This window comes from Colossoma macropomum, unplaced genomic scaffold, assembly GCF_904425465.1.
Source record: "Colossoma macropomum unplaced genomic scaffold, Colossoma_macropomum, whole genome shotgun sequence".
Lineage (NCBI taxonomy): Eukaryota > Metazoa > Chordata > Actinopteri > Characiformes > Serrasalmidae > Colossoma > Colossoma macropomum.
This window is the reverse complement of record NW_023494804.1, coordinates 20702211-20729229: the sequence shown is the minus strand read 5'-3', so window position 1 is coordinate 20729229 and position 27019 is coordinate 20702211. Positions and strand designations below refer to the sequence as shown.

Genomic DNA, 27019 nt, shown 5'->3' with positions numbered 1-27019 from the left:
TTGGCAAGAATTGTGTTAATGTAACACATTTTTATTGATGTATCCTCGACTGACACATTTGAATCGTGTAAATTCAAAGCACCATGTTTTTCTTCAGTGTAAACCTGTCAGACTGTGGACACCAGGATAGATCAATGTAGTGATATTGTTTGCTAATTTTCTTTGTCTTGTTTCTATGTTCATGTATAAGAACCTGTTTGACAATGTATGGTGTTGATTTACTACACTCAGCATAACAAAGACTAAAACACCTCATATTTGGCAAATCAAAAGTTAAGTTAAAAATATGATCTGAAAGAGTGTATGTAAATACATTTCTGGGTGTGATAATTGATCATAAATTATTTTGAAAACAACGCATGAATAATGTAAAAAACAAAAATGTCTAAAACTATTGCAATACTATATAAAACTAAAGGTATCTTGTATCAGAAGTCGCTATATATACTGCATTGTTTGCTCATAGCACCATGTATTACCTACTGTGTGGAGATAAGCGGAAACACATACAAAACCAACACCAATCCAATCTTCATGCTTGAGAAGAAAGCTGAAAGAATTGTAAATAGATTTTGGATTATTATTAACCAGCCAACACACTATTTATTAATTTACATGCTTTGAAATTTTGTGACCTAGTTCACTTTAATACTGTACAGAAAATGTACAAAGCACAAAACAATTTACTTCCTAACTGTATTCAGAAGACGTTTAAAATTTGAGAGAGCCAATATAAGCTTTGGGTAATAGGTATGTTTATAAAAAAAACACAAGGGTAGAGACAATTATAAAAAATAGATATATATCTGTCAGAGGAGTAAACTAGTGCAACAGTTGTGGCAAGGAATTAAAAATGTGTTCGGCAAAAATGTTTAAAAGTAAGATTGTGAATAAACATATAACTGAGCTATGATCATTATTGTATATGAAATGTTTGGAATCTGTTGTTTTTGCTTCTGTTTTTGTTTTCTCTTTTTATTTTCCAAACCTAGTAGTGAAAGGACTGTCTATCAGTGTATGTTAGGTAAAAAGAGTTGGCAAAATAAGCTTAAGCTTCAGCCTACACCTTTTCAGTCAATATACTTCTTTGTTTTGTTTTGTTGTTCCTATTAAAACCTTGTTTTTTATTTCTGTGTGTGTATATGTTTGGAAAATTAAAAACAAGGACCAAAATAACAACACAACCACAACCACAAACAACAACAACAAAAATGCATGTGTTGACCAGTAGTGGGCAATGTTCTTAAACAGTAGCATAAACTATTTTTTTCTTATCTGTATTTTATTGTACTGTTATGTATTGTAAGAAAATACAAAAGCCCCAAAAATATTATGCCATAAAGGTGGTTATTTAAGGTAATTTGTAACCTTTTTCTAAATGAAAAATTTCTTCTCTTAAAGAGCTCAGCCTACCTGAATTTTACCAAGTCTAGCACAAAATTTTCAGGCCAAAGTGTCATTACAATGTTTGAAGCTGGGCACTAAAAGACAATTACAGTTCTTTGACCCATCAGTGAATAGCATTAAACTGGTCTCCTGTGTACACTGTGTATTTACTCCACTTGAATTACAGATGCTTATTCAATACAGATGACTATATTAGCATTCATGTCACAGAATTGATGGATTTCTTCTCTCTTTGAACTCAGTTTGAAGGGCTTTCTTATCTGGTTATGCCTGCTGACTCCAGTTTCATTGATGTAGACCTGAGAGTGATCCCCTCTCTCCTGATTCTTCATAATCCAGTCACCTAAACCCCCCAAGGGTGGTGGATCACAAAAGAGGCTGAGAATGGAGGGATCTCCACGGAAGTATTAGAGTAGAAATGCACAAACTGTCACCTACAAGAACGATTTTCATTAAAAATCTAGATAACACTACTGAAGGGCAGCATTCATAACGCTACATAAGACCCACATAAGCCTTTAATGGCAACTAACATAAACCCCAAATCCCTAAACAATGCAGCTTTGTGAAAGTCTTTAACTTATTAAATCTGCCCTAGCTGTTGTGATGTAAAGGGCTTTGCATTGGCCATTTCTGAACTAACTAAGCATACATTTGTACATTCATACTAGAGTTCAAATCTTTAACAGCTTCTTTTTTATGTTGGACATATGTGTCCAATCAAAGGACAATTTGGCTGAAGGCCAAAGCATATCCTCATTAATTTGTTTGCTCAGCCTCATCAGTATTTTGGGGGTTTTTGTCCATCACTGTTTTTTCAATACAATAACCAGTGTGCATTATGCAAATACATCATTCAACTCTTGGTAATCACCTGACAATGATAAAGAAATCCACCAATGTACCACTTATGCAGAAGCTAATAAATAAAGATGTGATATTCAGCTTCTTAGCAGTGATATTAGCTATCTAACAGTTTAGTTTTTCACAAGTTTCTCCTCCTTCAAGAGGCAGCATCTGATGGGTTTTAAGCCAGAAAATCTCAGTCTAGATACCACTGCGACACTACTGTGCTGTAAGAGGTGAGATCAGCTATAATGACAGAATTTGGAGATACTTAATAAGAAGAGTAAATTAAAGATCAGATTTAACCCTTTCCCTCTGAATAAAGGAGTTAAAAATATTTTAATAACAGGCTGGAGGTAATTTACTGGAGGGCCGTAACTGACCCCAGAGCCCTATGTTGTACACCCTCTCCTACAGAAGAGCTATAGCTTCCACTGGTGCTTAGGTGTCCTATAGGAGAGCTAAAGCCATCCATTTTCAAACCCCACACTTACTTTTGACATGCTTTGTGAGTCACACGTTTATGGTTTTGACTCACCCATCATTCTCTGTCCACACTGGGATTAAGCTTGAGAAAAAAACACATTTACCCGCAGCAAAAAGAGGTTCAGCTAAAGGGGTGAAAATCTCAAGATCTTAAAATTATTTGATTTAATGTAAACGCATCAAATGAAATATCAAATTTGACCACTATTTGATTAAATTAAATTTATATAATTTTGAGTTATTTTTAAAATGCACTAAATACACAAATTTGACTGAAAGAACAAATCACATTATATTATTAAGTGTCATCAAATCTCCTGGTGACCAAATGAACATTGTTCTTCCAGAATACCCTGTCCTCTGTTTGGGTCCTTACATTTCCGAATGACTGGTTTGTGATTTCTCGAAATATCTCTATCCATCTCATTGCTGGCTTTTTCTTTGACAACTCTGTTTCCAAAAAGGTTGGGATGCGGAGCAAAACGTAAATAAAAACAGAATGCAATGATGTACAAATCATTTAAATCATATATTTATTTACAACAAATAGTACAAAGGCAACATATCAAATGTTACAACTGAGAAATGTTATTGTTTTTTGTAAATATACATGCCCAATTTACAACATATGCTGCTCCAAAAACTGTATATATTGTTTAGTGCCTTCACAGATGTTCAAGTTAGCCATGCCATGTGCACTAAGGCACCACCATACCATCACAGATGCTGGCTTTTGAACTGTGTCCTGATAACAAGCCTCTCCCTCTCCTCTTTTGCTTGGAGGAAACGACGGCAATGATCTCCAAAAAGAATTACCAGTTTTGACTCGGCAGACAACAGGACACTGTTCCACTTCACCTCAGTCCATCTTAAATGAGCCTGAGACCAGAGAAGATGGGCTCATTGGACAATTTTACCAGTCTTTTGTTGCCCTGTCGCAACTGTTTTTTGCTATACCCATTTTCTTGAGGTTGTTCCATAATTTAGTGGAATATAGACATTAAAACAGTATATCAACATTTGTTATGTAATTTAATTTTAATATTTTTGCATTTTTGCTTTGATAATAGTCCAGTGATTTTTTGACCAAAGAATGAGTGCATACCTTATTTAGAATTACTGTAATCCTTTACAGTTGATTCCAAAATTGATGCCGAAGAATCACCAACTTGATGCATCAATGCGTTTCCTCACATTTACTCTGTAGTAAAATCCACATACCAGGCCAAGCCATGGTTTGACTATGTCACCGTAACAAGTCTGTGCTGATCCTGGCAGTGGGCAAACTGAACTTTTGCAAAACGTCAGCCAGCAGTACAGAAAGAGTAAAGAGTCGTTACAACCGTTGTAGTGTTTAAAGGCTTAAGAGCTTCAGAAGAGCAATATTTATCTGTATGTTTTAGTGTAGTCTAGACGGCTGGAATGTTTGGACTGAAAGGTGTTGGCTGTGTGTACTCAGATTCTGTTTGTTTGGTCTAGAATCTGCATCTCTTCACCTCTATAGTCTGTCAATCAGCTTCAATTCATACTGAAGGAACTACAAGTTAATTAATCAGTAAGAGAGATAGAGTCCCATCTCACTGATTTAAGGTTCTCATCAGTGCTCATGCTGTTTTTCATCCTGCTTAAAAGGGTTTTTCACAGATTTCTCAAAATTTGTACATAATTAAATGGTTGAGATGTAAACAAAGTCATTCAGAGCGGTTTGATGTGAAATGCTTCAAGTCAGAATTAAGAGGTGGTGATAGGAACCAGACGTTCGCAAAGTGTAATGCCTCTAAAAGCTCCTTCGCATAAAAGTTATTACAGGAAATGTTTATGAATACAGTGCCTGATGTCTTAGACATTGTTTTATGATTGTTTTGAGAATGTTTTGGCATAAAATGTACTATTTCACAGATATTCATTGTCACACAGGGCACTGTAGGCAAAAGAGTCCCAAAAGAAAACTTGTTTTTTCACCTGTAATACTATCTACATTGCATTACATATAAAAATCTCACTGGTCGCTTTGCATAGTAAATAAAATGGTTATATTTGTGTTATAGACATTGTGACCCCTGGTTCATATCAACACCACTGTGAAGACATCTAAATCTGTAGGTTTATCTACAATTAATCATTTCACACCAAACCACTCTGAATGACTCTGTTTACATCTGTTTACAATGACTACAATAAGTAGAAATTTAATAAAACAGGTGGAATCCACATTTAACCTCACACCAGAACTGGTCTAGTGTATGCAAGAAAACTGTGGCCTTTATTCAAGCTGGTTGATGCCTTTTCTTGATCGGTTAGTCTTGTTTTCTCTACAGGCTCCTGTCCAGCAAGACGCTGCATGTTTTAGAGAACACATAATAGCATGAAGGATCACATAGATGTCTTTGGAAAAATAATATGAAAAACATGCTGGTACAGGATATAATTCTTCATGGAACTAACTGTTCCATTAATTGTGGAACCTATATGGATTATTCTACCAAATTAGCTCAACCTGCAGCCCCACAGCAAAAACTATTTAAACAAATTGCATATAGACCTAGATATGTACAGGGATTATGTTATGATCAATTTAAAGACATTAACAGAGATAGCAATAAGCTAAATAAACACAAAGTCATAATTTATTGGGTATTTTCTATTAGGAGGTGTCTGTCCCAAACCTTTAAATTTACACTTGTCATAATACTTCAGCTTCATTGCTTTATTTTTTAATATCTTTTTTTTTCTTTTAACATGAGGTTGAAAGATTTAGTTAAAGAAAAACATTATTCAGAAATTACTGTCCCACATTTTCATGTCACTACTCAAACACAGAGTTTTAGTCCATAGGTGGAGCCTTATTTTAGCCACACTCCTGCATTTTAGAACAGGAAGTGAGACTGCATCCCTGTCCCTTATGGCCACATGGTGAGCAGTGAGATCCAATTGTTTTAAAGTAAATGTTTCCCAAAGTCTGAAAATCTGTGTAGAACAGTATAAATTGTAACTTTTTTGTGTGTAAAGCTGTGTTTACTAATCATAAACTGGCTAGTGTTTTTGAGTTCTGCTCAAAATGACCTAAAATTGTCACTGTTGAAACAGTTATCACTGAAACATTTGGCAAAGGTTCAGGATTGTTATAATTATTTCAGTAGTAACAAAATTGAATGTTAAATTATTTATTTTAATAAAGTAAAATTATTAAGGTATAGGCTTACTCAGACCAAAGGTCAGTTGCAAGTCTGAAATGTTGTTTGACATTCAACCAATTCATAGAATGATCCGTAAATAATTATGCAATATAAATAAAATGTGCAGCAAAAGCACTAACTCTAGATTTTTAAGGGTTATAGTTGCCACAACAAGAAAAATATATTAAACATTGAAAGTAATACTTAAAAATAATATTATAGTTAATGTTTTCTGAGGCTAATTCCTTCTACTGCTCTTCTAAAATGCCCCTTTATCTGTATGGCTTGCAGTCAGAGGGCATTCCCACACAAATACAAAGAGCTACAGACACAACCTCACCTCCCAGGTGCTTCTGTCACAGCGCAGTCGCTAATTACTGTCTCCTCCCTCAAATATACCTGTCCTGCTGTGAAAGTAAAGGGGAATCTGGCTGAAAAAGCCAGAAGAGAAGGAGACCCTGCCTGTTAGGAAGCATTCAGGTGTCTCTGGCCATTATTACCATCCATAGACACTGTCATTGCAGTGTCTGGAAAAGCAGGTGGCTCCAACTCTGAGAAAGAAGCAAAAATAATTCCCTTTACAAAACCACACTGTATTTGTATATACGAACATTTTATAAGGGTCATTTTGAACAGATTTGAATCATATCTTTGAATATCCGACATAAGGCTATAAGTCCTATTGGATCCCACATGTATATTTTAACATATATGAGGCATTCCAGTAGTATTTTGTAATGTGCTGACACCAGAAATTTGATGTGTGTGTCATTCAGAATATGGCATTAGTCTTATTGGAAAATTATTTTGACTCCATATTCTATACTATTGTCAATCCAGAAAAAAGATATGACATCTTACGACGCTGTGATCTGAGATCCAACATGTATTTCATCGTATATGTCTCATAGTTTGAAATATCAAGACAGAACCATCTCTGGATTCTGAGGAATTTTGCACAGTGATGTCTACAGCGAGCAATGTGTGATGAAATGGCTCTCAGCTGTGGTGAACAGTGGCTCTGTGAATCTAATAAATAGGCCTGCTTTCCTGCCTAATCACATTCCATTTTGGTTTGGGCGGCTCTGTGTTGACAGAAAAAAATAATTACTGTTCCCAAGAAAAGATACTTTGCAGTGTTTAAAAAATGAAAAAATGTTCCATAAACAAACACATGTCTGCACCTGTTTACCACAAAACAGGTGATTTGGGTAAAGCAGTGAGTTTCTCTTCAGCAATCATCACCTGATTATATATCAGCTAAAGCAAATTACTGAGCTAAACAAGAGTGCAGATAGTACGGAACACCTCTTCTTAAAGGGGAAGTCCACCAATTTTTCAAATTTTCTGTGTAATCAGTCCTTGAAATGTAAACAGACACATTAAGAGTGGTTTGATGTAAAATAGTTCATCATAGAGAAACTTACGAACTCTGATTTCTTTACAGTGGTGGTGATAGGAACCGGGGGTCATGATGTCAATAACAAGAATATGAAAAATCACCCGTGAGCCTACACATGTCTTCTGGGTTTTTATATGTAATGTTTATGATGGTTAAAGATTTGCAAAAAAAAAAGTTTTCTTTGGGGACTATTTTGCCTCACAACGCCCTGCGTGTATCCCTCCACCATGAATGGATAAAAATAAATGGATTAAAAATAAATTCTAAGCCAAAACTATCACAAAGCTAATGTAAAGCAATGTCTCAGACATCAGGCAGCATATTAACAACCATTTCACATAATAACTTTCTTTCAGGCAGCCTTTAGAGGTGGATGTCTTGTTCCTATCACCACCACCGTGAACAATTCTGACTCTGTAATGTCTATAGATATATAATGTCTATATGTGGAGCATTTCACACCAAACCACTCTGAATGGCTTTGTCTACATCTTAAACAGTTATTTATGCAGAATTTTTGAAGATTGGTGGAGTTACCCTTAAGAGTCCTGCTACTGCAAGTGAATGTTTTAATAATCAAAACTGCTGAAGTAAGAGTAAATAAGTTGTTTATTGAAAAACTACTTAAGAAATTACTTTTAATTACATTAAGTTCTTCTTTCAGAAGGTTTCACTAGGTTTATTCTACTTAAGCTAACCTATTAGTGTCAAACATTAGCTTAGATTAGCAAGATTAGCTAGCTAACACAATGTATAAGCTTGGAGTAGAATGAATAGAGTATGTAGAATATAAGCTTTAGGTTTAATAAAGAGCTGCTTATATGTTATTCTTAAACAGCAAAATAAAAAGAAAGCAGTGAAAGAACATGGTAGCTGTTTAGCTAAGATGAATTAGCAAGCTTATGTTTCCTCAGGTTGGATGTTCAATGTGAAAAGCAGAGATTTTAACTCTTAAAATGATTTTGAAAAAATGAAAGTAGTTAAATGCTTGGTTAGAAATAAACTCCTGTAAAAGAGACTTTTGTTTACTATGTTATTTTTATTTCATTATACCCAAAAATGACTGTTACAGGAAAAAAAAATGTGTTTCTGTCTATTCTGTCCATCTCTGGTCACATCCAGCACAATATCATCCTCCATGCTAAACAATCCTGACATCAGACTGTGTTAATATATTTTTTTTTGTGTTACTCTCTGCATCTGATTTGTTCTGATTGCACATTGTTTATATCTTACTGTTTCCACAATAAGCAAAGTTTTTTATTAATCTTACCTTTTATAACTACATTGGCTTCCATCACTGTTTCTATCAGTACAGTTCAGTTTTTTCCCCATTTTTTGTGGACTGAACTTGTCCCAGCATGTGGTATAAAACATTAGTGAATTTTCATAATGGTTGAAGGCACATCAACCGCATGAACTTGCTGTAGCTGTAAGCATTTGGCTGGGCTTATGGGAAATAATGCCAAAAAAGATAGAAATAAAATGAAGAAAATGACAAGAAAAGGGGAAAAAATATCCAGACCAGGGCGTACTGAAGTTACTGGTCAGTAAAGTGTTTATTGCTTTGGCCAAAAGTCTTAACCCCCTGATTACGTCAGCAGAATGTGTGTGTTTTGTCTGTAAAACACTATGCATCATTAGAGTAAACACAAATAAACATAAATACAGAAAACTGTAATAGGATTTTTTGTTATTAAAGAAGTTATTGATACATTGGTTAGAAGAATACAGATCATCAGCAGCACTTTATTAGATAAACTAAGTATTGGATGGTAACTGTGAATGCTGGAGTTTTGGTGCTGCTACATCTTTAAAAGAAGGTTGACGGGGAGAAGAGGTTACTAATGATTTGCTCTTAGGATACTTTAACCTCTTGGTATGTTCAAACAGATGTTTATCCCATTAGTTGTGTGCTGTCCTTTGCTGAGTAATTGTTTTGATGACTGGGATGACGCTGAGCAAGTTCCCACAACAGAGACATGGTTGTGAAACATTGCGTTTAAACACAAAATGGATTTGTCAAGAAAACCTTCTGCAAAGCTTCTTGTGCAACTCTCTGAGATACATTCCTTTCAAGCTAGTCATTCTATGAAAACTATAACTGTAAAGAGCTTTACAGAGGCTACTGAAACAGACACTAATATGATAAAAACTGGTATATTACAAATGCAACTATCCATCTATATGTCTGTTGAGAGAATAATGTGTTGTGTTGAAATCTTTGCTTCTATAAAGAGCTTACATGTCTTGGAAGTAAAATGTACCTAAAACTGAAGAAAAAGTAACTGACCTTAAACTGGTATTTAATATTGTACTTGCATCCCTCAGCCTTCTTGACTGACAGAATTCACAATATACGTTGTTTCTTGTATAGGTCCACAAGTGTTCTCTTACTACAATACCCAACATGCATTACGCAAATAATAACGTAAATAGTACAATCACTGGGAATCCCCCCATATATATATATATATATATATATATATATATATATATATATATATATATATATATATATATATAAATGGAGGGATTGTATTATTATGTTTGTATTATGTATGTACATATATAATCTCACTTTTGAGGCAATTGTGGTACCACTGTAGAAAGCTAGTAGGCATGTTCACAACAGAACAAGCAATGATTACATTCTTCTTTTCAGTTGAAGAAGATTTTTCTGCTAATATATAACAACTAGACAATAAAGAAGCATTTGGTGAAGCTGGGTGAGTTATTGACCATCATTCGGCACTAAACTTATTGATTCGAAGCAACTGTTTTCAAAATACCTACTGCCAGTCAATCTGTTAAATAGTATCAACTTGAAAAAACAAAAATGTGTATTATAAACATAAGTATGTACAAAATTATATGTGTTACAACACCTACAGTGGGGTACAAAAGTCTGAGACCACTAGTGAAAATGCTTTTATTTTGTCTTTAGTTTAATAGAAAACTTTTCATTACTAATTCTGGTACCAGCAGCATAATTTGAATAAAAAACAGAATCTTCAAAATTTTAAAATTAATTTCTTTATATGTAGAAAGACCTTAACATAGTTAATTTCACAAACGTGTAAATTTGGGCAGTTACCCAGAAGAAATAATGCAGAATCTTCAATACATCTTCTTCATTTTAGTTGTCATAACTTTACTTCAGTATTTTTTAAATAAAATTCTAAATTCTGTGCTGTTCATTTCCAAATTTTATCTCTTAAAATCTCAGGTTTATTACTCACTAAGGCGCATTATTCAGTCACTACAGGGACTTCAATGCAAACTACCTGAACTATTCTTAGGTTATGGAATTGTGTAATAAAAATTTGGGCCTGCTGGTGGGCCCTGGTCATTTAAGGGGTTAAATAAAAAAAAAGAAAAAAACAGCATCAATGTCTTCTCAGGTTTTTTCACCCCACTGTGTAAGCCATTTAGGGAAAAATCCCCCCTTTTATAAACTTCATAAAAATCAGTGTCATAGTACTACAGATAATGATCTAAATAACAACACTCACTCACAATGGGTTTTTTGACTCTTTTATTGTTTTTCATTGATATGACCTAGACTACCAATCATCATTTCAAAAACAAAGGTTTAGAGATTACTACATTCATCACCCCCCAGTTCTACAAGGAGAAAAATACTGTAAACATGAAAAGAAAAACCAGGATGTCCCTTCTGATAAAAACGCTAAAGAGCAACAAAGGGAAGGCTTATCTCCTGTACAGTGCTGATTGCTAGGCGGATGCCGCTCTGTAGTAATGTGGCCTCTTTGTGCAGCTTGAGAAAAGGAGCAGAAAGCTGATCTGTTTGAAAGGCTTTGGTGGTGAAACAGGAATCTGAGAGTTACTCTGGGGGCCTCCAGGAGCCAGGGGCTAATGTGGTCCCTAACAGACAAAGGGGGCTTTATATTTCGGGTTAAAATGCTCCGATTTTACTTCTTAGTCTCCTCGATCTGCTCAACCTCGCTGGACTCGTCCACAACTTTCCCATTGATCATGGTCTGAGTGACCACTTTCACGATCTTCCTGGTGCGAACGTCCGGCTCCTCTGCAGAGAGAGAGAGAGAGAGATGAAGAAAGACAGAGAGATCAAGATAGAAGGCGAGAGGGGGCAAGAGGGGGAGAGAGAGCAAAAGCAAGAGACAGAGGTGTAAGAGACAGACAGAAAGAGAAGGGAGAGAGAGAGGTAGAGGGAGAGAGGGAACAAGAGAAAGTGAGAGAGTGATAGGGAGAGAGAGACAAAGTGAGACATTTTTGATCTGTGACTTTCTCCTCAAGCCAGCATGCTCAGGGATGTGTGAGGTTTGCGTTGTCAGGGACGTGCTGCTGTGTTTTGGGAGGTTACTCTGTTAGCAGCGTTTAATCTGCCATTAGTCCACAGCCACAGCCGCTGTTTGGAGCCTAAAGCACTGGCAGTCTGACTGCTGGGAGAAATTTGTATTACCATCAGTATTCATCGTATAAAACAAATCTTACCACACTTAACACATGAGATCAGCAAATTTCACAACTCATTTCAGCCTGAAATATTTATTATGTTAACTAGATTAAACTGCTTTTGGCATTTAGTCTAGATTCTTGCCAGTATGAGTCACTGGTCACTATAGACCAAGAGAAAGCAGGGTGGGTCTAGATTGTGAGAGATTGGCCTTTTATTAAGCGCACAACTCTTATCAAAGTGAGAAGTAGTTATGTCATAAGTACATTATGTCACGAGCTCCACCATGCCAAAAGCTTCTTACATTAGCCAACAAGGATAAACAGCACATGGCAGTTTAAACCCACATGCTACTGGATCTAATTCTGGCAAGGCATTCTTGTTATTTAGCATCTATCTTTGCAAATCTGCTGATAAGTGTGCATGTATTTGCAGAGGTACTTACTCTTAGGGGGTGGAGGGACTTCCTTAATACTGCCAGAGAAAACAGAACAAGATATGAATATCAGACAAAACAGCTCTACATGTGTTTTGTACACATTGTGTTACTGATATTTAGAGAACACTTATAACTCAAATTTCAAACCTGTTGTGCCGCTATATACTCACTGGCCACTTTATTAGAAACACCTACTTGTAGTTCCCCTAGCTGGCCACTTTAGTAGACACACCTAATTTACATTTCCATCTACTATCCACTTTATTAGAAACCCCTACCTTGTACCTCCCATAATTGGCCACTTTATTAGAAACCACTACTTAAACTTTCCCTAACTGGCCACTTTATTAGAAATACCTACCTTATAATTCCACTAGCTGGCCACTTTATTAGAAACATCTACTTGTACTTCCCCTAACTGGCCACTTTAGTAGACACACCAAATTTACACTTCCATCTACTATCCACTTTATTAGAAACCTACCTTGTACTTCCTCTAACTGGCCACTTTATTGGTAACACCTACCTTGTAATTCCACTCACTGGCCACTTTATTAGAACCATCTACTTTGTAGTTCTACTCAATGTCCTGTTATTGAGCTCCACTAACTTATAGGTCACTACACAGGTGTACAATGACAGACTGTAGCCCATCTGTTGCTGTGCAGGTAGTGGCATCGTAGTGTGTGTGGCGCTGGTACAAGTGTATCAGACACAGCTATATTGTTGGGGTTTTTAAACGTGTCAGGGTCATTGAGAGGCTAGATTGAGAGTGTTCCACCACCCAAAACTATTCAGCCAAGAATACCTCTGTGGTCAAAGACAGACCATTTATCAGAGGCTAGAGGCAACAGAGCAGTCTCAACAGTCTCTAACTATACACCAGCAAGGTTGAGCTACAAGGTAGGGGTTTCAAATAAAGTGGTCAGCTAGTTTAAAAAAAAAGACAGCTCTCGGCTCCAGCACTCACGTGTCTTCTCCTTCCAGCAGCCGCCTGTAGGTGGCGATCTCCAGCTCTAGGTTCTGCTTGATGCGCAGCAGCTGTTCGTAATCAGTCTTGTTGCGCTGCATGTCCAGTCGCAGCTGGGACAGGTCCTCCTCCAGCTGGTTGAGCGTGGCCTGCAGACGTTCCATCTCCAGAGCATACTTCTGACCTGTCTCACCTAGACTACCCTCCAGAGCGGCTACCTGTAGGACGTAGAGCGAGCGAGGGTCAGCTCCTATGAGTCTAGTTGTAATTGTGCTACTACAGGATCAGTTATAATGATGCTACAACAGGACCAGTTTTAATAGTACTACTATAGGACCTGTCACAATGGTGTGCTATGATTTAGGAAAGTGCATCATATTCTTTAGTGTGTAATAGAAAATGCAGTTTTTAGTTCACAGTACTATTCAGAAAGTAGTGTAGCAAAAAGTAAGATATTTTATTGTGAAATGTAAAATGGAGTGAATTTAGTCTCAAAAATAAAGTGTAACTTAAAAATAAATAAATAAATGTAACAAATTAAATATATTTCAAATATTTGTATGGAATATTTTTTCATTTATTAGAACTATTTAACTTTTTTATTTATAAATGCATTTAAAATAAATAAATAAATAAATAAATAGAATGATTCATTATTTAATTGATTTTTATTTTTTAAGAAAGCAAAGTAGGAGTCCTTAAAAAATGCTTGAAAGAAAAAATGCTTGAGGGAGTGGATTTTCTGAGGAAGGCATAAATCTACAGACAGGACCCGTAACCTTATATGCAAAACTCTGGGTGAGATTATTAATGCAGAAGGATAATGAACGTGGGAAGTGCTGACAAGATGAAAGATATTTACACTTGTTCTGCCACTTTTAACAGCATGAGAACAAACGAAGGGTGTGTGTGCACTTCAAATGGAGGAAGCCACAATGCAAAGTGTATAAATAAACTCTCAGCATGACTGGAGGCAAAACATGAACACGCAGTGTTCCATATCAGCAGGGTGGGCGCGTTTATTTTACTGATTACTGAAGGATTAATGAAGTTACAACTGTCAATAAAACACTCTCGTTTACCACACGCAATCATCTGAGCTACTGAGCTAAATAAGTGACATGACACTGGTGCTCTATGGCTACCATCAGATAGAGAGACTTAATGTTCTTGTTGTATTAGAGGACATTTATAGCATCTTTACATGAAGAGTCACTGCTCGGTTACAGACAGGATGGAATACATATATTCAGGCTGGAGGTATGTAATGGAAAGAGGGGAATATTGGGTGAAATGGTGTACATGTAATTCTATTCCATTATCTCTACTGTTATCCTGCTTTAAAATGCCTCTTTTTACATTTTGTTTAATTTTTTTCACTTGTGGTTTATGAAATTCTGTAAAAAAGTACAAATTCAAAACTTTCAATGTTATGTTTGTAAGCAGAAGAGTAGATCTTTTCCATTTTTACCATTTTATGGCATTGAAAAAAATTGGAAAAGGTCAAAAGTGCTGCATCAAATTTGTTCAAACAGAATGTAAATCAAATGCAGATGTAATTTATTCTGTAGTCAATGTAATTAAGTATGAGTTTACATAAAACACTTATGTAAATGTAAACGAATGTCAAGAGTTTTAAAAAAAAGCTTTCTAACCGTTCTTGACTGGGGCATACTGTTCTAGGAAAAACCTTTAATTGTTACAGAACCTTTATATTATGGAGGTTCTTTAACCGCTTAAAATCTCAGGCTTATTACATTACTAAGGCTTATTATTCAGTAACTACAGGGACTTAGATGCAAACTGGCTGAGCTATTTTACACATTCGCACATCTCATTTACAGAAATGGATTGTCTTTTGAAAGGTTCTTTAGGGAACTGAAGGTAGTTCTTCTGTGGCATCAGTAGAAGTCCTTCTGGCACATTTATTTAATTCCAAGTAGCAAGTTGCAACTATTAGTGCTAGACTCTTAATTTGGGCATAAATGTCAAAACTAGGGCAAATTCAATTGGTAAAACAGCTTTAAAATAATGTACATTTCTGCTAGTGCCCCTTTTGGGATTTTAGTACAACATTAGCATTAAGCTGACGGCAATTCAAATGAACATTTTCTATCCGTTCTGGATTAAACACAGCCATTTGAAGTTTATAAAATACATTCAACATTCTATTAAAAGCTTTTAACAGACATATTAGCTTATTTTACCCAGCAGTTTTGCAGTGACTCTTTCAGTAAAGAACCCTGACAAAGTTGCTGCCTTTTTCTATTTCTAACTACTGACTGAAACCTGGTTAGGCTAAAGCTCCTATAAACAGTCACTGGTGTATCTAGAACTTCCAGAAGGCCTAGAGTCACATTTTGTCTCAAGGAAATTGGTCCTACTCACTGAAATCAAAACCTGGTTGGTTGTTCCTGTAGTCAGTTTCTAATTTTGTTAGTGACAAATTTAACATGTTAGGCCTTCTGTTCAGCTTCTGAAGGCCTAGCCATTGCAAGAGCTCACTTGGCTGTTTCTACTTAGATAAAACAGAGAAAAAAATTCTGACTGGACAATTTCACACTGGGCACTTTGAGACTTAAACCCTTTTGTTTACAGTCAAAGCTTAGTGAAATAAGAGTAGTACTACACTATTTTCCAAGTTTATATTACATTACAATAAACTTAAATTACACGCATGAATTAATTTATTTAACAGGAATTAGGACTTGAGGGTATCCCAGCCCACTATTAAACCTGCAATACGTCCTTGACGCATCCTGTGCTCCTACACTACAAATGATCATACACTGAAGAAGAAAGTTGTTTAATTTACATGATACCAATGTGTGCATCACTTCCACACAAATGGAATATGCTACATCAACTTGGGTAAGTTTATTAAGTATATACACATAGTAATTATGTTGATGTAGCATATTTTATACATATACAGCCAATGTACACATTTGAAGCAAGTACATTTAAAGCAACCTTTAAGCAGCCTTATTTTCAGTGTATCAGATGCTGCTGTTTGGACTCCAATACTGCAGACGGGCTATTTTTATGGCATTGCTCTAAAGAACCTTTTCTGGTGCCTTCAAACCAGAAAGGTAGACTTCAAAGGCGTAATAAACCAATGAAGTCCTCTGTAGCTCTGTCAGGTGTGATCACCACAGTCCTTCTGAGTGAATTCCAGGTGCTGTCTGACTGTCACAGAGCTGAAACTGTTATGAAACAGATCTGTAAGTGACCTACTGTCTTCCCTTATTTACTCCAGACTGATCTGTTTACAGTAACCAGAAGAATGGTAGGAGGAGCCAGAAGGACTAAGACAGACAGCTACAGATCCTAAGAGCCAGATTTGTGACTAGAGTGAAACTCAAGCTCTCATGGGAAAGGTTGTGGGTGATACAGAGGCTGATACTGAGGGATTATTCTGTACTTTCTGAGCACTAACACCTTGTTAAGAGTGCCATAGCTGCAGCACTTTAACATTCTTCAGCTTGACCTGACTCATTCGGCTGGGCAAAAGCTCTGACTGACTGAGTGTTTTCTCTCCTACTACTTTGGACTAGTGAAAGTAGGACACAGCAGGGGACACTTGGGGACTTGTTTGGTCCCACTGTGAAAAGGGCAAAGTTTTAAATTCCCCTGCTAAGCGGTAACTCTATAAGACTGGACGTTGCTCTATAAGTTCAATCTGGCTACAAGATCAGAGTTTAAAAGCTACCCCCCTCCCTGGCCCTGGAGAGGTCTGACCTGCTTGTGAAGGCTCTCCAGTTCCACCTCCAGAGTCTGCAGGAAGCGCTGCCTCTCGCTCAGCTCGCTCTGAGCCCCCCGCAAAGCTTCGTTGCTCTCCCGCACCTCCGTCTGCACCCCCTCCAGCTACAACAGGAACACAGGGGCACAAGCAGCACGTTTGACTTTTTTTGACAGTTTTCTTATTTTATTTAATAGTAACCTTTACAATATAGATTGGAATATTGTACACAAGTCACCAAAAGGTATTATACATGATTTATTCCATTTTAGGACATACAATCTACAATAACATACCCTAATTATCTACTACAATTATTTTCTGTAAGTAAACTAATCTGCCTGAGATTTTAATACAAATACAATGTATTCTGGGTATTAATTTCACTACAACTGCATTCTTAATTATGGAATCATCATACAGCTCTGTAAATCATTCAAATTAACCTGATTGGTTGTTCCTGTAGTCACTTTCTAATTATGTTAGGGACAAATTTAACCCATTAGGCCTTCTGTTCAGCTTCTGAAGGCCTAGACAATGGGAGAGCTCACTTGGCTGTTTCTTCCTAGACAATTTCCCGTTGGAAGAAATTTCATTTCAACAATTAAACCCTTCTGTTTCCAGTCAAAACTTAATAACATAAGATTAGTACTACACTATTTGCAAAGTTTATATTAAATTAAAATAAAGTAAAGTTACTGGCACTGGCATACTGGCATCTCAGAGGAATGGCACCGTAACACTTCACCCAATTCTATGACTTCTATGACACAGGGACCCCCAGACGGTGAACATTTTTGCTCAATTCCAGCTCCCAACACATACAAACCAAGCAATCAAGACATGAATACCTGGCTCAAGAAAGCTGGGAGCTCAGATAGGGCAAAAATGTGAAGCATCTGTGATCATGCATGCACTGGATTTGGATACAACATTCTACAAGGTGCTCTGCAGCATTAGAATAAATAGATGAGCTCAAGGAGGTGGAGTACGACTGACCTTCTTGCGGTACCAGTTTTCGGCCTCCTCTTTGTTCTTCTGGACAATTCCTTCATACTGAGAACGGAGCTCGGCTAGCACTGTGCCCAGGTCAGTTCCACGAGCAGCGTCCACCTCCACATTCACATCCTCCTGGGCAATCCGAGCCCGCAGGTTATCCATCTCCTGCAGAAAGTTAGGGAGAGAGAGAGAGAGAGAGAGAGAGAGAGAGAGAAAGAAAGAGAGAGAGAGAGGTAGAGAGAGAAAACAATCATAACAGTCCTCACAGCAAAATATGTAATAACATATATATATGCTTGAAAGTTTGTGAACCCTTTAGAATTTCCTATATTTCTGCAACTAATTTGACCTAAAACTTCAGAACATCACTTCAGATCACATCAAATTTTCACACTGTTCAAGTCCTAATAATAGATATAGACACGAAATTTTTTAAAAATCAGACAAAAATATTAGACCTGGTCATTTTTTTTATTGAGGAAAATGATTCAGTATTACATATTTGTGAGTGGCAAAAGTATGTGAACATTTAGGATTAACAGATAATGTATTTTATTATTATTTTTATAGTATATATGATTGTTGCAATGCTTTGACCTTGCACATGTTTATACAGAGTGATTTGTCATGTCAATAAAGCAACTCTTTCATTTTAAATCTTGAAAATCTTGTTCTGAGACCTCCTTTTGACTGATTGTGCCATAACAGTTGCACAGGCCACATTTTACGTTTTTTGTTTTTTTTTAAATTCAGCATGTAAATAGTAATCGTGCATTAAAATGTGCTCTTTGTAGAGGATGTGTAACTTATTTTTACTTAGAACATCAACAAAATATTTGATATATGGGGTGCTCAAACTTTTCCATATGACTGTACTGCTGGCTTTTAGCTGTAAAACATTCTCTTTCTAAGTTTTGGCAATGTGTTTCTTAATATAGTCATACCAGAAAAGCTATCTTCAGTTAAATTAAACTGAACTGATCTGACGAAGACAATAAATAACAGAAAGAGAAATAAGAGTGGATAAGCTGTATGTGTGTTTTCCATCATATCTCAGTATTTGAGTATGCTAAGCATGTGTAAATTCAGTGTTTACTCAGGAAGGTGTGGTATGTGTATGTGCGTATGTGTATATGGTCTAGAGGTAAGAACTTGAAACCACACAGAGGTTTAGGGTGGACGGAAGCCCCTTCATTATTTATCCACTCTGAATATTTGATAAGTGTCTTGCATTACCAACTGTTGTATCTAGAAACAAAATGTGAATATGCACATGAACATGACTTGGTGTGTGTTAAACTTCTAGTATGGAACCCTTGATTCACGGACATAAATACTGAGTTTAAGAAGCTCAACAAGCTTCTTACATGCCTTGAGACAGGTCTAAACATTTAACATGAGTCAGTAACATTTGATAGATGATAATCATGTGATCAGTCAAAGTGTATATCCATGCAGAGGCAAGCTGTGAAGTCAATCATGTCTCACTTGGTGGTATAATTACAAAGTTAAAATATCTTCTAAAGACCAAATGTAACTAGGAACAAGCTAATTCTGAGGTAGATGCAGGAAAGAGCTGCATCTTCAGTTACTACATGGATTGGATTACAAAGTGCTTGTCTATCACATACAAAGGCGACCATTTTTGGAGATCATTCAGGCACGTTATTGGCCAATGCTAAACTTAAAGATCTGAAGCTTGCATATCAAACAATCATTCATTTCAGTCTTTCCTCAAAGGAATGCTAGTTTGACTAACAACAAAGAAAGCTACTTCCTACTAATTAGCATGACCTTAATTACATGATGTTAACTAACAGGTGGTTACAATTTCCCATCATTATTAGCAACAATAGTATTTTATTTCAAACCATTCTTTGAAATATGGCCTCCTCTAGTCTAAAATACACTGAGTTTGCTTACTCTAATCTAAGAGTATGCTGGTTACATGACCATTTGAATAATCAGATAACTGCAGAAATCCAATTGGATTATTGAGTGCATGTAAACGGACTCAGTGCAAACTGTGCAAGGAAAAGGTTGAGCTGCAGTCTCTAACTGTCCACCTACAAGGTGTATCAACAAGGTAAATGTGTTCAATAAAGTGCTCAGAAAGTAGGAACTGATATAGACCTGTATCTATCATGTCATGGCCAGATGGGGCGAACATACCTCCTCATGGTTCTTCTTGAGGAAGTAAAGCTCCTCCTTCAGGCTGTCTAGGTCTCCACGCAATGTGGCGATGATCTGGTCATGGTCTGTCTTGGCCTTCTTCAGAGCCACACAGTCTCTCTCCACTGACTGACACATGGCACTTTCTGCTTCCCATCTGAAACATACACAAACTTCTACCAGGCCTTTCTCCTCTTGGATTAAGTGTATGTGATCTGAGGAACACTGTATAAATCAAACGTGCCAAACCCTGGATTCACCTCTAATCTAATAGACTTCATTCCAGTGTTTAGCTGTTCTAGAAGACCTTGCTTAGCTGGATCAGGTGTGTTTGATTAGAGTTGGAACTAAACTCTGCAGAACAGTAGATCTTCTAAAGCAAGTTTGGACACTCTCAAAGATTAAGTTGCCAACAAAAAATTATTGGGGCCAGTGCAATAGAAAAATTACTTTTACTTCCCTAGTGAACCTTTGAATGGATGCTTCTTTAAAGAACCATTTTTGTAAATGAAATGTACTAGTGAAAATAATCATAATTAAAGTTTAATGAACCTCCATAGGATGTTAGCAGGGAATTCTCAGGGCCTTCTAGGCCTTCAGAAAAGGCCTAATGTGTGTAATATATGTCTGTGCTTTTTGATTTCATAGAATAATCATGCTCTATGCAATATTGAGCTCTGCAAATAAAGAAAGAAAAACTTGCTCTAAGCCTTTTGGAAGTTCTAGATATATCACTGACTGTGAATATGATTGGGTAGCCCAACCAACGGGTTTTTTTCTCAACTGTGTAAACTGGAAATGGCACAAACTGTTCTATACTAGAGTTTTTTTTTTTTTACTAAACAAGTCACTGTAAAACTACAAATTATATCTTCTTTATCTCTGTTTAGGTCTAATAGTCATGTTTTGGCACTGCATCATCTAAAGCTTCTATACCAATTTATGTTAAGGGTGTAGTCTATCTTAGTTTTAGCTCTGGAAGACTTCCACTTACTTGATTCTGAAGTCATCTGCAGCCAGCTTGGCATTATCGATCTCCAACATAATACGAGCATTCTCCAAGGTCTTCTTCCTGACCTGGGGGGACATTAGCAAATACATCATCATTTAAAACATCACCGCACACATAGATAGCAATCACGTCACAGTTTCATGCCATTTATTTTAAAATCACACTTTCACTACTGCAATCATGGCTGCGCTCCACCTCTAATCTGATGAGCCATCACATTCTTCCTATGTTAAAGAGTAACTGTACAGTCTTGAGTAGTCCATTGAGGGGCTGACAATTATTAACGGTGCACTGAGGCTGCCTAACTTGTCTAACAGAGATTCACAGTGCACTCTTGTATGCTAAACTCTACATTTCCTGAGAATTCATGCAGGCACAGTCCAGATTTCCAAAGTAACATGAGTCACATTAGTACAGAAGTTTAATGAACTTTGATGGAATGTTTACATAAGACGTGACTGTTGAATATAAACACACAGTATCTGCAATAGGCTGTTTTTTCCAACGGCTGTACCCTCTTAAAAAACATGGTACTTCAAGGATAAAGTCGGTGGTTCTATATACCACAAACCAGGATCCATTTACATGCTTAAATGGTTCTTTGCATGCTGAAATTGTTCTTGAGTTTGATGGGGAATGTGTTGTAAATGGTTCTATATAGAAACTTTTTGAAAAAGGTTCGATGTAGCACCAATAAAAGGTGGATTGATGAGGAATGAGTTGTACATGGTTCTATATAGAACCTTTTTTTTTAAAAAAAAATCACAATTTTTAACACATTTTCATTTTAGTGCTTGCAATTTGCAAAGAAACTCAGCGGAAAGACAGCTAATGATCAGTCTTCCATGATGCTAATGTTATCTTGATTACAGAAAATAACCTCATGTTTATCCTAACAGTTTGACCTGTCAGATGCATGCAAAATAAAGGACATTTGAAATGAATTACACCCTCTAAGCAAAGGTATATTGACATATTTCTCATTAGACTCAAAGTAATTTTATCACTGTTCTACAAAGCTTGTGGGTGGATGATCAGCGTCTGCTCATTGGTTGATATGAAACTGGACTTAGTGAACAGAGATGGACATGAGCACAGGCCTGGTTCTGTCTGCGTTAGTACCTCCTGCTCTAGAGCATGGGCCTGTGCCAGCATGGCGTCTATGTCATGACCTTTGGGGACCCTCTCTAGCATCAGCTGTTTGATGCGGAGCTCCAGGTCAGCGTTGGACTTCTCTAGCGAGCGCACTTTGTCCAGGTAGTTGGCCAGTCGGTTGTTGAGGCTCTGCATGGCTTCCTTCTCATTGGTGCTGTTGCCAAGGCCGTTGAGTGACAGGTTAGTCAGACCATTCAGGTCGGTCATGCTCATGGAGGCTGAGCGAGAGAGGGGCTTGGCCGCAGCGAATGAGACTGCTGCTTTGGCCCGGCCACGCACACTGTCCCTCAGAGACAGGTTGGAGAAAGAGGGCTGCCGGCCAATGGAATAACTCCGCATGGACATACTGGACGTCATGATGTCTGTGGACATGGAAACATAGAAGATGTGGTTCATGACACTGCATGGAAAAATGACGGCCTTCCTTCTGCACATTTTAATGCACGATTACTGTTTATTTGCTGAATTTAACATGTTTTTCTTTTCTTCCAAAAATTTTAACTCAACAAATAAATAGTGCACTAAAATGTGCATAAAACTAAATGACAAAATAACAAAATTACAAAAAAAGCTAAAACTCCAAAATGAGAGGTGTGAAAACAAAAAGTCTAAGAAAATAACGAAATTAACCCCCAAAAATAGAATTAGAGAGTAAAGAAAAAAGTATTTAGAGGTGAATAAATGTAACTTGTCACCACCCAATTCTGAATGTGCTTGTTATCTTTCTAGATCTGGTCTGGTCTTGAAATAGTTCACTAAAAAAATCAAATGTGCTCAATTTTCCAATATTGTTTCTTTAGTTTTAAAATGGAGCTTTCTACAAAAACATCCCCTCACCCCTTTTTTCTCAAACCACATCCAGGTCTTGTCACGCAGACTTGTCGATGTGGTTTAGGACACCTTATAACTTACTGTGAGCTACAAAAATGAGCTACTCAGTTGAAGCAGCATTATTGGAGAATTGGTATTGTTTGCTCTTGGGCTCCCCCTACAGTGGTGGAGTGTATACAACTCACGCTTTGAGCCCCCACGCCAACAGCTGTACACATGTGTTTGTTGACGAGCTGAAGGATAAAGAATGTAGCTCCCTTCATGTGCACATGCATCACACAGGTATATAGACTCATATAGACACAGATTACGCTTGCAATTTCAGTTGTTCTATTTAAAACAATTAAAATCGCGAGTATAATCTGTAGCATCCACATGCCTGCATGATGCGTGTGCACGCAAAGGGAAGTCGGATTCTGCCGAGGAATCGGAATTCCACACAACACCGGCAAAGACAATATCAGAAGAGAAAGAACCATGTTGACTTACAAGCTAGAGTAACAATAGAGGATTTTATTACAAGAGGTTACAAATTTTCAAGGCTTATTTGGTGTGACATTGACAAAGACTGACCAAACTTTTTGGCGTGAGATGAATTTATTTCTTTGGATGCTAACTTAGCCTGATGTTTGATGACTTTTGGAAACCAGAAAAACTACAAAATTCAATGAGACAGGAATGACACAGATAAGGTTACAGCCTACGTCGCAATCTTTCATAAATAACGTTGGCAGGAATGAACTGTGCGATTTTCGCTGTTTTCTTGTTAGTCGTGATACTGTTCTGCATCCTTTCATCTCTTTTAGCTCTTGCCAATGAATCTGAGATTTACTCTTGTCTGGTCTCTTGCTGGGTCTCTCTCTCTTCTTCTCTTTCTAACTATCTTCTTCTCATAGCTAGCTGTCTTAAAATAAGCTAAATTATCTGGCAATATGGTGAGATAATTTTACTTAATAAAATGACTTAAAACAAGTAGGAAATGTCTAGAAATAAGGTAAATAATCTTAAATTAAGCTCACAACAATCTCAACGGGAGAAATATTAGATTTTTTGACTATTTTTTAAAATAAGTTTACTCAACAAGACACCATTATTTGCAGTGTACTGTGTCCTAAACCACATAAAGACCTTGATGCAGTTTTGCAGATGTATTTATGGAATGGATTTGGGTGACTATTGACTTCTAGTGTTTGTTATTTGTTATGTATGTTATTTTCTTAGATACGGCATAAATTATGGACACTAAATGTCCATGGCTGAACAGTTATGTCTGTGGTACGTGGGAAATTGTGTATGATTTTTCAGCAAACAATTCCTTTAAATATTGTAAGAATGTCTCTCTTCTAGAAAATTAGTTAGTAAAACGTCTTTTATAAAAATGTTTTTATAAAATGAGAACCTCACAGCTCATCTGTGAGAATTTTACAGCCTGTACTAACTGTCTGCTCAGAAAAAGTGGAGAATTCTTGACTATGTTCTGCTTTACAGAGATAAATGCGCCAGTCATTTCACACCTCACTGACCCATTCATCTTATGTCAGTCTGAAAACCATCACTCTGTAAAGCGTGGTGGTTTTAGCACTCCAGCTAGAGGTTAAGAATGATCTAGTTAACTTCTACTGAGTAACAGGTCCTTGTTTTTCCATCATAAAACAATAAAGCTCTCAGATCAGCATTCAAATTTCATTTTCATAGACCAGTGTGATGATGCTTACCTGCTTTTCATGAACCATGAAACAAAGCTCACAAAAGAAACTCAAAAAACCTCTGAAACCATCACCCAACAGAGAAACATTTGTCTTTTAAAAGGGTCAGTTCATCAGAGAGATACCCGTCTGAGGGTGAAGGAGACAGCAGGTATTGTTCGTGTTGGCATATCAAACAATCAAGCTCAGTCACACTCCACTAACACCGGATTAGTTGTCAAGGAAACAATGGCTTTCTTGTCGTTAAGCCCCGTTTGAGTTACTTTAAACAAGAAAATACAATTAGCTTAACGACTGGTGAAATCCTTTTAACTTCAGCTGTCTCACTTTAAAGTAAATCAAGTTCAACACATTTTCCAGCATCCATTTTGTCACTTCTGAGAACAAGTGCGCAGTTTCACTTTTATCACATTAAACAAACTCACAGACTGAAATAAAGAACGGCTGCAGGAGACAAAGTCATCAGGCCGCCCTCATAACAGTGAGCTGTAACAAGAGTTACTGGCATTGGAGCAGAGCTGTGAGCTGAGAGCTTTGAGCTGAGAGCTGTGAGCTGAGAGCTGTGAGCTGTGTTCCAGTGGACTGAGCTCTTACCTGTAGCGCTTGCTGTTGGAGGGATGAGTGGAGGAGTGAGAGGAGGAGAGAACAGCACTCTGCTGGGGAGCAGAACACACCTTTATATACGTAGCAGGAGAGGAGGAGGGACGGAGCACCTGAATACCTGAGGGAGGAGTGCAGTATCTCTCTCTCTCTCTCTCTCACTCTCTCTCTCACTTTATTTTTTCTTTCTCTCTTCTCTCTTTATTTCCTTTTTTCTCTTCTTATTACTTTCTTCTTCTTTCCTTTGTTCCTTTCCATCATTCTTTCTCTCTCTCATTCTGCTTGGTTTTAGCTTCTCTTTCCTTCATTCTTCATTTTTTCAATATCAATATTATAATTTTATTTCATTTATTTATTTTTCATTTATTTTAAGTATTTATTTTATTATTATTATTGCTACAACTTCTTTCTTTTCTCTTCTTTATCTCCCTTCTTTCCTTTTGTCCTTTTCTTTCTTGCTTTCTTTCTTTCTGTCATTCCACGTGTTTCCTTCTTCTTCACACCTTTATTCTCTCTCTGCCTCTCTCTCTCTCTGTCTCTCATTTTATTTTTTTCTTCTTTTTGTTCTTTTCTTCTTTCTTTGTCTTTTTCTTTTAGTTACTCTTTCTTTCTTTCCTTTTTCTATGTTTGTTACTTTCTCTCTTCTACTTCTTTCTTTTATTTATTTTTTCACTACCAATATTAACTTTTTTATTTCATCTCTTGTATTTTTGCTATACCTTCTTTCTTTCTCCATTCTTCATATTCTTTCTTTCTTTCTTTCTTTCTTTCTTTCACTGTTTCTCTTTCTTTTCTTCATTCTGTCACTCATTCTATTTGTTTCTTTCTTCTTCACCCCATTTATTCTCTCTCTCTCCTCCTCTATCTCTGCCACTCTGACACTGGAGTCGTTCTTCTCTCTGATGGTAAACTGAGACACTGAAACTTCACCAATTAAATATTCAACAGTGCCTGAACCAGAGTGGACAAAGGGGAAGAGGATGATCCAATAATAGCCATCTCGATTAGCCTGAACAACAAGAGCTGTGGACAAACATAAGGAGCTGAAACAGAGTTTAGAGAAACATCCTTATCTTCTACAAAGCCACACGGTTCCCATCCTAGTTCCTGAGGATTCTGCTCCAATACTTCAGCCCCCCTGTTCCACAAGCAGCACTCAGGAAGTGAATAAGGTGAACATGAAGAGTTCTAGATCTAATCTGACATGCTTCATCGTGATAAGAAGCTGAGGAGAAATAAATGCAGATTTCTCAGTTGTAGATATACAGAATGATAATGTTGCGCTGCAGATGAGTCTGGATAAGACTGAAGTAAACACAAATGACAGGACAGAAAAGTGACAAGGTTACAAGATAAAAAAAAAGTGTTTGTGGTTAATCAGCTCAATCTCATACTGAAAATGTGGGAGAAAATCTAACCTTTGGTTCAGGTAAAACTTGAAAGCAAAAACCCAAATTTTTTAACCTGTTAAATCTTGCGTTGCAATTATTGGCATCCTGCATTTAATACTTTGTGCAACTAGTTTCAAATGGCTATAGCACTGTTATTTCAAGAACCTTTGCAATTTTGTAAATTGCATTGTTTTGTCCAATTACCACTGTTGGTATCATGCTAATTTTCACTATTCCTATGTTA

At 36.8% G+C, this 27019-nt stretch overlaps 1 protein-coding gene across 1 annotated transcript; it reads right to left on the bottom strand.

Annotated features, from left to right (window-relative positions):
• Positions 1–10838: 10838 nt before the first annotated feature.
• si:ch211-243g18.2 (uncharacterized protein LOC559906 homolog) lies at positions 10839–25432 on the bottom strand. The gene is made up of 9 exons (XM_036595290.1): positions 25379–25432; positions 22215–22609; positions 21075–21157; positions 20081–20237; positions 17909–18073; positions 16909–17034; positions 13168–13385; positions 12204–12232; positions 10839–11368 (listed from the first exon to the last, which is right to left on the bottom strand). The coding sequence occupies exons 2-9, from the start codon at positions 22602–22604 to the stop codon at positions 11253–11255; spliced, it is 1284 nt and encodes a 427-aa protein (XP_036451183.1). The 5' UTR covers positions 22605–22609; positions 25379–25432; the 3' UTR covers positions 10839–11252.
• Positions 25433–27019: the final 1587 nt, after the last annotated feature.

What these genes read in the sequence shown, in the direction of transcription:
- si:ch211-243g18.2 (XM_036595290.1), bottom strand. Translation starts at nt 22,604, where the DNA reads ATGACGTCCAGTATGTCCATGCGGAGTTATTCCATTGGCCGGCAGCCC. An exon ending in CCCATGCTCTAGAGCAGGAG is followed by an intron (nt 21,158 to 22,214) that starts GTACTAACGCAG and finishes ATGTCCCCCCAG; the next exon opens with GTCAGGAAGAAGACCTTGGA. An exon ending in TGGAGAGCCTTCACAAGCAG is followed by an intron (nt 13,386 to 16,908) that starts GTCAGACCTCTC and finishes TACGTCCTACAG; the next exon opens with GTAGCCGCTCTGGAGGGTAG.